The 13,150-nt window shown below is 38.7% G+C and overlaps 1 protein-coding gene across 1 annotated transcript in view; it reads left to right on the forward strand.

Annotated features, from left to right (window-relative positions):
• The window catches only part of LOC113810048 (ankyrin repeat domain-containing protein 16), a 10,762-nt gene extending 5,577 nt beyond the window's left edge, over positions 1–5,185 (forward strand). The window contains exons 3-8 of the mRNA XM_027361733.2: positions 914–1,035; positions 1,450–1,704; positions 2,268–2,549; positions 3,153–3,260; positions 3,913–4,106; positions 4,376–5,185. Of these exons, the coding sequence (XP_027217534.1) occupies positions 914–1,035; positions 1,450–1,704; positions 2,268–2,549; positions 3,153–3,260; positions 3,913–4,031 (886 nt within the window). The 3' untranslated portion in view covers positions 4,032–4,106; positions 4,376–5,185. The remainder of the gene's footprint in view (positions 1–913; positions 1,036–1,449; positions 1,705–2,267; positions 2,550–3,152; positions 3,261–3,912; positions 4,107–4,375) is intronic.
• The last annotated feature ends 7,965 nt before the right edge of the window (positions 5,186–13,150 follow it).

Here is a 13,150-nt window from a genome sequence, read left to right on the forward strand (position 1 = left end):
TCAGAGCTTCCACATCCTGTCCTCTAGAAGTGGAGCTCCTTCCTCCACATAGGCAAAGTGGAGGTTAGTTGTTAGGTGCTCAAACCTCTTCCTTGACATTACCGTGCCATTGAGTTGACACCACAATTGGGAATGATTGACTAGTAGTAGTGCTAAAAATTAGGTTGTATCCCCATCATCACATGAATAACAAGGTACTCTAGGACCTTCTGCCTGGATGTGGGCATACACTTCCTCATGTAAGACAAGGAAGGTAGATGGCTGCATAACTGTGGGAGTGGGAAAGAAGCATATTAACAACACACTCTGACTGTACAGTTCAAGAGATATTTACCCAATATGAATTGAAATAGAGAGATCACAAATACAAGATTTTATGTTGTGATAAACAAAGATGCTATCACCACATCTGTAGTACTCCCCTTTTGTGTGTCATACTTCATGAAACACATTTGACACAAGACAGATCTCGTAAACAGAAGTGAAGGTTACTTGCAAGTTCACATCAACAATGTGGCATCTTTCATGCATAGCAGGTGAATGATTTATTGGCAAAAATTTGCTCTTTTTACAAAACAGAAGCCAGTCATAGTATTACACATCATGTTCTGCCTCAAGCAGTATACCAGGGGAGATGGTGTGGGACTGATGCTTCATTATAAAATGCAGCATAAAATTGTAGCAGGTATCACTGTAACATGACATGAATAACATGCCACTCAGAGCCCTGCCCAAGTTGGCTGTGATGTGATTAACACGTCGCTGTATCCATGAACAAGTTAGCCATGAAGTGAAACCCATGTCATCCATAGGCTTTGAGTTAATGACCAGAGATAAGATGTAGATTAGAAAGTAGATTTTTTTCTTTTCTGTTAACAAAAGAGTTTTTAAAAGGTCCATTTGCCCCTTCCAGATGGCTCCTGTCTCAAGGTTGTGATCGATGCTTAGAGCAGCAGAATGCTGATGGAAAGAGGCCTTTGCACTGTGCAGTTCAGGCATCTCACTTACCCATCGTCAAAATTCTCCTGGATCATGGTAGGGGAGGAGTCAATTTTGTGTTTGTGGAAAGCTTTTGAGAAGTGTGATGGGAATATGTGGATTTTTTCTGTCTCTCTTTCTCTTTTTTTATGTAGTATGAATGATTTATTACCTAAAATGTTTAATTAGGATAAAAAGTAAGTTTTGATAAGTTGTAGTCAGTTGTGAAAAAAGGATAATTTGATTTTTTTCCTTTTTTAATGTATTTTCAATATTTTATAACTATATGGGGTCATAACCTTTAACTTTGTTTTATAGCCTTGGAATATAAATTTTGATATATGCATTTCTTATTTTGTAAAAGGAAGTAGAATTCAGTCAAAAACTTGCCCATCACTTTTCATTTTTTTAATACAAGATAGGAACAATTTTTTCTAACATATTTTATATCACTGACAAACTTCTACTCAGGAGCAACAATTGACCCCCTTAAACGAGCGGACTGGACGCCGCTGATGCTGGCATGCACAAAGAGAAACCTCCAGGTCATCAGACACCTAATTGAGAATGGGGCGAACCTGCGGCTTGAAAACAAAGACGGCTGGACCAGCTTCCATCTTGCATGTAGAGAGGGTGACAAGGAAATTGTTAACTACCTGTTGGATGTAGATGGGTCAGTGTGGAACAATGTCACTAAAAATGGCAGAACTCCCTTGCACACAGCAGGTTAGTTTTACTTTGGTCAAGGGGTAGGTGTCTTGTGCAGATTTGTATTTTAATTATGTTTGTGTTGAGTGCTGAATCATTCATTTAATATTTTATTTCTAGATGATTGTCTTTTTGTATCATTACATAAAATAGCCACATTTCTATTGGACACTTTCCCAGGTGATGCTGTTGAGGTAGGTATACTGTTCATTGTAAATTCAGTTTATTAATTTTGTTTGCCTAAGTGCTTAATTTAATCATTATAGAGTCAATTACTAAACCTACCTTACTTCATATGATTACCCCATTTCTTGAATTCTTAGAAAGAACAGATTTTAGTTTCTTTACTATCAGAATTTTTGGTAAATTTACAATAAAATTACAGTCATATAAATTATAATAATAGTAATAATGGTAGTAATGTTAATATTGTTTATAATAATAATAACAGCATTAGAAAAAAATAACTTTATGTCCCAGAAATTCAAGGAATGGGATAAAAAGGTGTGTTCAGATAGGCCTGTTATCACCAATTAGACAGTGCACGTACCCATTGCCAATAAGTCAAACATCCTCTACAGCTATGCATGGAAAGGAAGGTGTCATAAGGATCCTGTTATCAAGAGGAAGCTACAGCACAGATGAAGTTGATGCCTGTGGGAACACACCCCTCCTCGAGGCACTACGTATGGGCCACAGGAACATTGCTGAGCTGCTGATAATGGAACATAATGCGAGTGTATATACCAAGGACAAGACTGGACGCATGGGGATCCATGTGGCAGCGGAAGCTGGACAGGGGGAAATGGTGAAGTTCCTCTTAGAGAGCCATGGAGTTGATGTCAATCTGCTCTCTGAAACAGGTGAATTGTAGTTTGATGTGTACATTTTCCTTTTGTAGGCCTCTGTAAATTTGAAATAAATGTATGATTTATTTCAAATATATATATATATATATATATATATATATATATATATATATATATATATATATATATATATATATATATATATATATATATACATGTACATGTACATGTACATGTACATGTACATGTACATACACATACACATACACATACACATACACATATACATATACATATACATATACATATACATACACATACACATACACATACACATACACATACACATACACATACACATACACATACACATACACATACACATACACATACACATATACATATACATATACATATACATATACATATACATATACATATACATATACATATACATATACATATACATATACATATACATATACATATACATATACATACACATACACATACACATACACATACACATACACATACACATACACACACACATATATATATATATATATATATATATATATATATATATATATATGTATATGTATATGTATATGTATATATGTATATGTATATACACACCTATTTTTTTTATAACAGGCTTATCTGCAATGCATAGTGCTGCAAAAGAAGGCCACACAGCACTGGTAGAACTGTTGGCAGAGCAAGGCTGCAAGGTTAATACACAGGATGAGAATGGAAGGACTGGTAAGGATACAGAGAATTTTGTTTGGTTGTCTTAGTATTCATTCAGGTTTTAATACTAAATTCTTTATAAAGCCAAGGAAATTCAAGTGATTTTAATACTAAATTCTTTATAAAGCCAAGGAAATTCAAGTGATTTTAATATGGCTGTGTATTTACAAAGCCTTTGTTGTAGGGAACATCATTATATTAAAAAAAAAAATCATCAACATATTTGAAAATATATCAGAAAAACTCACATAATGAAAAAGCAGTACAATTGCTGCTTAGTTTCTTGGGATTTGACAACACAAGAGGTGTTATATCAGGGCTGTCATTCAAGCTTGACCTTGTCAGACGATGTGACCTTACTTAGGTAGCCACAACACCGAGCGCTGTCCTTCAAGCATTTAGGAAAATTATATATATATTGTATATAATACATTTATTACCTTTTTGTTTAGTAAATTGTATGCACATGTGCTCTAAGATGGAATGTTCAAAATGGCAAAAAATGTTTTCAGAGCATATCAGTGAAATGGTTAAACCAGTTAGAAGATTACAGTTGTTTGATGTTCTCATATTAGATATATTCTCTTTTATTCTGATATGAAAGATGTACAATGTACAAACCTAATATTTGTTCCCAAAAATTCAGTTCTAATTTTTTTTTCAGCTCTCTGGCTGGCTTGCAGTGCTCGAAGAACAGCCTGTGTAAAGGCACTGCTGAAGCTTGGGGCACAAGACATTGGTGATAAAAATGGTATTTTGCCCTCCCAGCTGATGCCATTTTGAATAGAAGCCGTAACGGTTCAGATACTTCAGAGATACTATGAGTCGCTTGTCTCTGCACATTGTATTCTGTTTGAAGTAAGCACACATTCTATTCATGTGACAGGGTTAGAAAAGGACAACTACTGTATAGGGATTGTATCATACAACATAACAAGCCAGGATAGCATCATCAACGGTCCAGAGAATGCACATCACTGTAATCAGACACATGAAAATCACACACAAAAGAGCATTCAAATAGATCCTTTGAAATACAGGTTTGTTGATGTTACTAAATGTAATTTTAGGTTCCGTAGGATTTAGGTTTATTGATTTTATTAAATGTATCTTCACTATATTTTCAGGCAATTTTCAGATACCAAATTCCAAGGGTCACTTATCAGTAAATACTAAAAATTGAAGACAGTGTTTACTCTGCTTTCTTACTGACTGCCTCTACATGGTCTTGCAATAGAGGTGTCCAGGAAAATCCAGGAGAGGATGATTATGTAAAAAGGCAGTTGATGTTGAAGCTGGATATAGAAGATAGGAGGAAGAGAGGGAGACAGAAGAGGGTGGAGGCAGCCCACATGAACTGTGAGCCCCTTATGATATGAGAAAAGGTGCTAAAGCAGGATTCACAAACATGCGTACATACACACGCACACATACGCCCACACGTCCACTCACCCACTCGCCACATGCCCACACACCCATGCACAGACGTACACACACACACACACGCACGCACACACGCACACACACCCCACACCCCCTCACACACACTATCTGTCTGTCTGTCTGTCTGTCTGTCTGTCTGTCTGTCTGTCACATGCACACATTCACACACTCACACACTTAGTCATTCACATATTCACATATAAATATTCACATACACATGCACACACACATATGAACATGTATATAGTCACATACATATATTCATACACATTCACACACACATATTCACATACACATTTTCAAATACACATATTCACAAATATCATTGCAACCTTTGTTATATTTGTTGAATTGTTTATGTATATTCTCATATAGGTAATAACAATGACTGAAAACTAATATTTTGTATAATAAAAAACTCATATGTAACTGAAGACTAATATTTTAGAAAACTAATATTCTATATATAAAAAAAAATTGTTTCACTTTACCAATCTGCATTATTTCTGTTTAGTAACCCATTACACCTCACTAGCTTTTATGTTTTTACATTCCCAATTTGGTTTCATATCTTTGCCTGAATTTGTCTAGCTGAATTTGAGCTACATAACTCAAGTATGAAAGGACAAATACCAGGAAACTCATTTTTACTTTTAGCAGTTTCCATCATTTGCTTCATAAGAATGTTTCTGTAACTTTGGGGTGTTGTCAGCAATTTTGGGTACAAATGTAACCCAGTTGAGAAACCAAGAAAATTGGGTAAATATTGAACAGCTTCATCTTGAATGCTTGGCTGTTTTCTTGAGGTGCAACAAATTCTGGATTCTTCTCATTTATGCCCCTTTTATCACAATGCTTTCCCATAAGACCTTTCATTTCTAGCACATTTATTTGTTTAAAACATTAAACATTCTTCTCAATTATTTCTCTGTATGTTTTATAGCACATTAGCTTATTTTAAGACAAATTCAAATTATATGTGACAATTACCCACTGTTTTCAACTTTTGGTTGAGGTACGTACTCTCCATCTGTATGCTCGCATTTTTAAGAATGGATTCTGTTTTCTTACCAATGCTGTCTAGGTGTTCTTAGCAAATCTCGAAGTATTTCTGATATTAAGGAAAATGTATCTAAACAGGCATCTTGACTTCCAGCAAATGTCACATGGAAGTTGCAACCAAGCTTGAGGCTGAGGATTGTTCCTGAAGTATTTTTAAACTTCTAATACTGAATTGAGTGCTTTTTTATGGGACACTTTCTATAGAATAGAAGTAATGAGTAGCACAGCCCTGCACTACTAAATCACATCTGCCTTTGTTCTTTGTTCCTTCCCCCTTTTGAATAATTTCATGAGATTGTTTCTGGCAACAACCAGCTTCCTTTCACTATGTGAACAGAATGTGATAGTATAGAAAATAATTAGATACATGGTAGAGGTATGTCTCTCAGATTGGTAAGTGGAGTAATTTACAGTACTTTGACAGAGTGAGAAATAAAGAGTAAAGGAAATTGTGTAGTTGAGAAGAGCTCTGGAGTGACAACAAGGCAACAGAATGAATGAATGAGTGAGGAATAACAAATGCTGCACAAGGTGTATTTATGCAAGGGTGTATGATTACAGTGGAAGGGACAGATCAAGAAATAGATAGATGGATGGAGGGCATGAACATATCATAATGATGAAAAACATGGTAGAAGGGCAACTAGTGATGAATGACTAAATATGCCCAAATGATAGTTTGCAATATACAAAATATGGCAAGATTTTCCTTACATCTGTGTGTTTCTTCCCAGTACCTTTTCTGCCAGTGAAGATAATATTCTGCTGCTGTCTTTTCTGACCCATTGTCAACTGAGCAACTGATGAAATTGTTGGTGCCATTGTGGATGTTGGACCAGCCATCTTTTATGAGTATAACACTTTGTCTCCCATTCAGAAGCCAGTTTAATCTCACACATTACTTACTTCATCCAAGAGATAACCAGGTCTCTCATGTTTAGAGATTTGTAAGTTCCTTCCCATAAGGAGTGGATGATTCTCAACATGTACTTGTTTTTGGCAGCCCTAAAAGGAACATTACAAGTATAAAACATTTGTGCAAACTGTGGGGCTAGTCATTTCTTTTCGTACATTTTCTATAACAGAGAGCCAGAAGAACATGAGTCGCCAGAATTGCATGTACAGTTGCGGAATTATATTTCAGTACACTTTCTGGGTCCCACTTTTGTACCTCTGGCAACAAGTCGAAGTAAACATGGCGTAAATAGTATTTTTGTGAATGAGTTTAAAACCCTAGGTAGTTTGTAACAAAGAATGTGATTGGTCGAAAATAAGTAACCAATAAGTGTATTAATGAATATCTTTAAAAATAAGTAAGCCATTTGATCTTTCGCTTTCTTCTAATAAGAGATAAAGAATAAAGCATATTAATTATCGTTGACTTTGTAGTTGGATATTCTTCAAATGCGATATCCTGGAATTGTTTGCTTATCCAAATGGCAACATCTATGATAGGGAGGCGGCATTTCCTATTCCTTACAGCATAAGAAGTATCTTTTATTGATACATATTTCTTAAAACATGAAAAAGTTTCCTGCGTTGAACATTTATGTGTGGTAACTAAATTGCCTAAAACTGTAAAATCCCTGAGACCTGTAAATACCGTTGATGCTTGCACCATCTAGTAATCAACCTAATGAATTTTTTTTTATCTTTATGTCTGAATCAAACACATATTGAATAAACAGAAACCGTGCTAAATTAGATTTTTCAATACAGAGCATGAACAAAATCACAATTAGGTTACACTGAATATGAAGATTCGTTATTGATGTGTGTGTGTGTGTCATCTATGGAAATATGAAGTCATGCTTGGTAATGAGTTACGAGAGTGTATAATCAGCTATTATTATGCATTGAGTCTTGGCGTTGAGGAGTTGCATCCACATTCGAAGAGGTGAGCGAGAAAATGCATGTTTACTTGTTTCAACTCAAGCAACTATTAGCTGGGTGGTTCCAAGGAGGGTGAATAGCAAAAATCTTAGAACCAACTCTCAATATTTGTGTTGTATATCTTGTTCATTCTAATGAAATGGGAATTTCTCGGTCAGTTATTGTCATCTATCCATTTTATTTCTATTTGCCAGTACAATATAGTGCAATATATGCGTAGGTGTAGATGATATTAGCATATCAAACCTTTACATCAAATTCATTTTCTTTATACATTATCCTAGAAGTAATAATTTCAAGTGTAGAAAATAACACGGTCGTATATTTCATATCTTTTATGACAATGAATATTCATCAATTCCTGAATATCCACTTGCTTGAAAAAATACATGTCCGATGGTCTTAGACGTCATAATAACATGAGAAATCCGAGATCAAAACGAGGACGAGGTGCCAAGCTGACACTTTTTTCAGGATGGACGCAAAGAAAGCTGTAATCTGAAATATACTGCTACATTGGGGCGGTATAGCTCAGTGGTAGAGCGCTGGCTGTGCAATCGCATGGTCCTGGGTTCGGGGCCAGTTTGCCCCTCTCAGTCGACTCAGCTGTGAATGAGCGCTGTTATGCTGACGTCAGCATGCTAGGGTCAAAGTCGGGGCAGAAAGGAACAGGTCACCCTGCCGCATCATCCCGCGGCTTAGTAAGCACGTTTCTCTACAAAACGTGCCCCTTACGTCCAGATGGATATGAGACCAACTTTGACTTTTGACAATGGGGCGAGAGAAAGCAACTTCTCCAACGGTGATATTTTCAGAGAGCTGGGCATCTCCCGGACGATGGCGTACAGGCAGATAGGGGGGGAGAGGAGGGCACCCATGACGAGGAAAATACACCGGGAATACTCGGAAAGCTCCATTGCTGAAGGGAATTTCAGAAATCAATTTTATTTCAGAAATCAATTTATTTCAATTTACTGTATGGATATTTGTTTATACAAAACAGTGCCCTCCTACACGTCATATTTCATGTTCAGATTCTATATCATTATTTACATTTCACATATGACAGACAAATTATCAATAAAGCGGCGCGGCCGCGTAACCTGCGATATGTGGGGTTGGATCTCCCTACATGATGTTGGCGAAACGGGGAAAAGGCTTCTGAGACATATATATCGAATTGTTAGAAAAAAAATCCTCCCATCAGTACACTGTTATGCCTTGGCCCTTCCCAGAAACAATGAGGATAACTGCCCAATACACACGTCCAGGGTAGTTACGAAGTAGTTCCCTGCCTAACACCACGTGGAAGTTCTTCGATGGCCAAGCGAGGGATATCGCTCAAACCAGACGAAAAATGTTTGGCCGAATATTGTCACTGTTTGAGAAACGGCAAATGAAACAACCTCCAACCAGCTGATAGAAATCGAGACGTTACATGTGAACACGTCACCTCTGTCTCAGGGATTAGACCGTTTGAATAACAAAACATATTTCCTATTATAAGCATTACTGTTTGTCTTCCCTTTCTACAGTTATTACCATTTTTAGTAAAAGTATCTCCAAAATTAATAAACATCCCCAATTAGTCGATTCACTGATGCCCCATCATCTATGAAAAAATAAAAATAAATAATTATATATATATATATATATATATATATATATATATATATATATATATATATATATATATGTGTGTGTGTGTGTGTGTGTGTGTGTGTGTGTGTGTGTGTGTGTGTGTGTGTTCGTGTGTGTGTGTGTGTGTGTGTGTGTGTGTGTGTGTGTGTGTGTGTGTGTGTGTGTGTGTGTGTGTGTGTGTGTGTGTGTGTGTGTGTGTGTTCGTATGTGTGTGTGTGTGTGTGTGTGTGTGTGTGTGTGTGTGTGTGTGTGTGTGTGTGTGTGTGTGTGTGTGTGTGTGTGTGTGTGTCTTAGTTATTAACTACATGGCATGGCGATTTGTGTGAGAAGGGGTTCAAAATGTATGTGGAATATAAATCAAAAGATTCTAATTAAAGCGTTAAAAACTTTATAATTGCAGTTCTTTCACACACAATACATACACATATTGTTGAGGCCTGGTTAACCCGACCACGGTTTTGCGTTCAGTTAATATTCTAAAATAATTATAATTGTCTGTTTATTGAATCCGTGCCTTCATCAAACAACCAATCCTCCCTTATTACTACCTTGCAACCTTATTCTCCATCATTCCGTAATACTCCCTCTTCCACACGTCCCCGACCATCCACCACCACCAACCCTACAGATATCTTAAATACCCTGTTTAGCCCAGCTAAATGGGACCGATTTTTCGTGATCCCTGCTACAGCTCCTTACTCAGGCAACACTCTTCTTTTTCAACAATGTCTCCAAAAACAGGTAGGCAGAGTCCCTTTCTATACCAGACGCGATCGCTCCCGTCTGGTAACAGTCAGATCAGAAACTGAATCTATAGCACTATCAAATTTAACTGATCATTCTGGCAACCCCATTCCTGCAGAACCTCATCCAACCCTTAATACCTGTACCGGAACTGTCTCTCTCTCCCCAGCAAACTACCCAGTCGATACCAAAGATTGGTCAGACTGTGGAGAAGACTTATTAGGATGCCTCAAAGACCAAGATGTGAAATCAGTACATTGCTACACCATTCCTCTTAAAGGTCAACAAAAGAATCCGACCAATATTGCCAAAATTACCTTCCGTACACATAACCTTCCCTTACGTATCTACATTGGTGGACAATCCCTCCCTGTTCGACCATACCAACCCCCTCCCCGTCAATGTCAAAACTGTTTGCGCTTTGGACATCCTGCCAAACATTGCCGTTCCACAGACCGATGCCCCATATGTGCCCAACCTAGTCATAATCGATCAAGCTGCTCAGCACAAACACGAACATGTGCTAACTGCGGCGGCCCCCATAATGTATTTTATAGAGGCTGTCCCACTTACAAGTTTGAATCTGAGGTAGCAACTCTCAGATACAAAAATGGTCTCACTTTAGGTGAAGCCAGACAGGAAGCATGTCGACAAGGTTTCTCTCATACTCCATATTCTAGTAACATCGGTATAGGTATAGGTACCTACCTATACCTTTATTCCTGAGACACCAGTCTCCTCTTCCCCCCCTCATAAGAAAACCTTTATTCCACAAAACTCTCCAACCAATTCCATTGCAGAAACAATTACCTTCTCACAAAACTCTCTAACAAACTCCACTGCAGAAACAATGGATGGCATTCATAGCTATATGCTTGAGACACAAGATCCCATAACTCATGCTCCTTCCACACTTGAAGTGGTTGCCGATATTCATACCCCTCCTACTAATATTCCCCCTACACCCCTTCCTCCTACTCCCTCTCAGCACAACCTAACCCCTCAATCCCGTCCACCACTGATATCCATCCCCCTCGTACACCCCTTCCTCCTACTCCCTCTCAACACAACCTAACCCTTTCAATTCCGTCCATCTCCGATATCCATCCTCCCAATACCCATCCTCCTGATATGCATCCCCCTCTTACTCACAGCACCCCTACACCCCTTCCTCCTAATCCCTCCCAAGACAACACATCCCCTTCAACTCCAACTATCCATCCTTCCGATATTCATCCTCCTAACATTAATACTCCCCCCACATCTACTCCCTCCCAACACAACCCACCCCCTTCAACCCCAACTATAGGCACATTCTCCCTCCCTCCATCCCCTCTATCCTTTGCACTCCCTCCCGGATACACACGAGAATCACTCATGGCACAACAATGCCCTTCTCCAGATTCCCTACCTCCTAATATCCCTCCTTTACACCCCCTAGCTCCTTCCCCTTCAAATTCCCCAACACGTACTTGCGTTATCATTCGTAAATCAACTAGGATATAGCTCTCCTACATTGGAATATTCGCGGTTTCCGCTCTCATAGATCAGACCTACGTCATATCCTTGCTTCTTATAATCCATCTATTATCTGCCTCCAAGAGACTTTCCTCACACACCCTCCTATTCCAATTCCCAATTACCATTTTATCTCTTCCCCACACTCCCTTTATGTCACCTTTCTCACCTTTCCCCACACTTTTCTTCCATTAAAGCCATCAAGGAACACACCCCTATTACCTTCACCCTATCCTCTGATGAGTCCTATAATGCTCCTTTTTCTTCTTCTGAACTCAACGCTGCATTACAGTCGTACCGCAACACTCATGAAGGCCCTGATGGTATTCACTATCGTATGCTCCGACACCTCCCATCTTCCTCTCTATCCATCCTTTTAACTATTTTCAACCACATATGGACATCAGGAAATTTTCCTTCTCATTGGCGAGATGCTCTTATCCTACCTTTCTTAAAACCCAATAAATCAGGAACCCTACCCCAAGATTACCGCCCCATAGCTCTAACTAGCTGCTTGTGCAAGCTACTAGAACGAATGGTTAACTTCCGTTTAATGTGGTACCTTGAATCTCATAATCTCCTTTCCCCTTCCCAGTTTGGTTTCCGACGTGCCCGAAGTACAGCAGCCCCACTTGCCCATTTCGAGACATACATTACATCGGCATTTGCACACCATGAATCCGTATTAGCCATATTCTTTGATCTAGAAAAAGCATATGACACCACATGACGATACCATATCCTCCAACAATTGTCCTCCCTATGTTTACGTGGAAACATGGGCGTTTTCATTAAATCCTTCCTTTCTAAACGTACTTTCCAGGTCAAGATTGCCTCTTCCACGTCATCATCCTTTCCTCAATTCGAAGGCGTCCCACAAGGAAGTGTGCTTAGTACCACTTTATTCCTTCTTGCTGTAAATGACATAGTCTCCGTCCTACCACCAGGAGCCAGAGCATCACTATATGTTGATGACTTAACCATCTATGCATCTGGCACATCCATACCAGATCTCTGTCAATTCCTTCAGTCTGCAATAACATCAGTAACTTCTTGGGCCACCAACCATAGCTTTCGCTTCTCTACCTCTAAATCTTTCCCCATCCTTTTCTCTCGCTCACGTACGGTCCCCAAACCCCCACTCTTTTTATATAATGCTCCACTCCATTACCGTTCTTCTGGCAAATTCCTAGGCGTTATATTTGATTCCAAATTGTCCTGGCGAGATCATATCTTGTACATCAAAGAAAAAGCTCAACGTCGCCTCCGAATCTTACAAACTCTTTCACATATCTCCTGGGGCTCAGATCGCAAAACTCTCCTCCATCTTCATGTTACCTTGATCCTCTCCACTCTAGATTATGGATGCCATATCCACTCCTCTGCCTCAACCTCTCTTCTTGCTCACCTTGATACAATCCACCACAGCGGTCTCCGCTTAGCCCTAGGCGCCTTCCGCTCCTCTCCAGTTGAGAGCCTATATACTGAATCAGGCATGCCGTCCCTCTCTAGACGTCGAGCCCTTCTCTCTCTCCGATGCTATGCTCGATTTTACCAATTTTCCCTTACCAAACTAACTATTCCACAATCCTTACTTCATA

Source organism: Penaeus vannamei, chromosome 25 (genome assembly GCF_042767895.1).
Source record: "Penaeus vannamei isolate JL-2024 chromosome 25, ASM4276789v1, whole genome shotgun sequence".
NCBI lineage: Eukaryota > Metazoa > Arthropoda > Malacostraca > Decapoda > Penaeidae > Penaeus > Penaeus vannamei.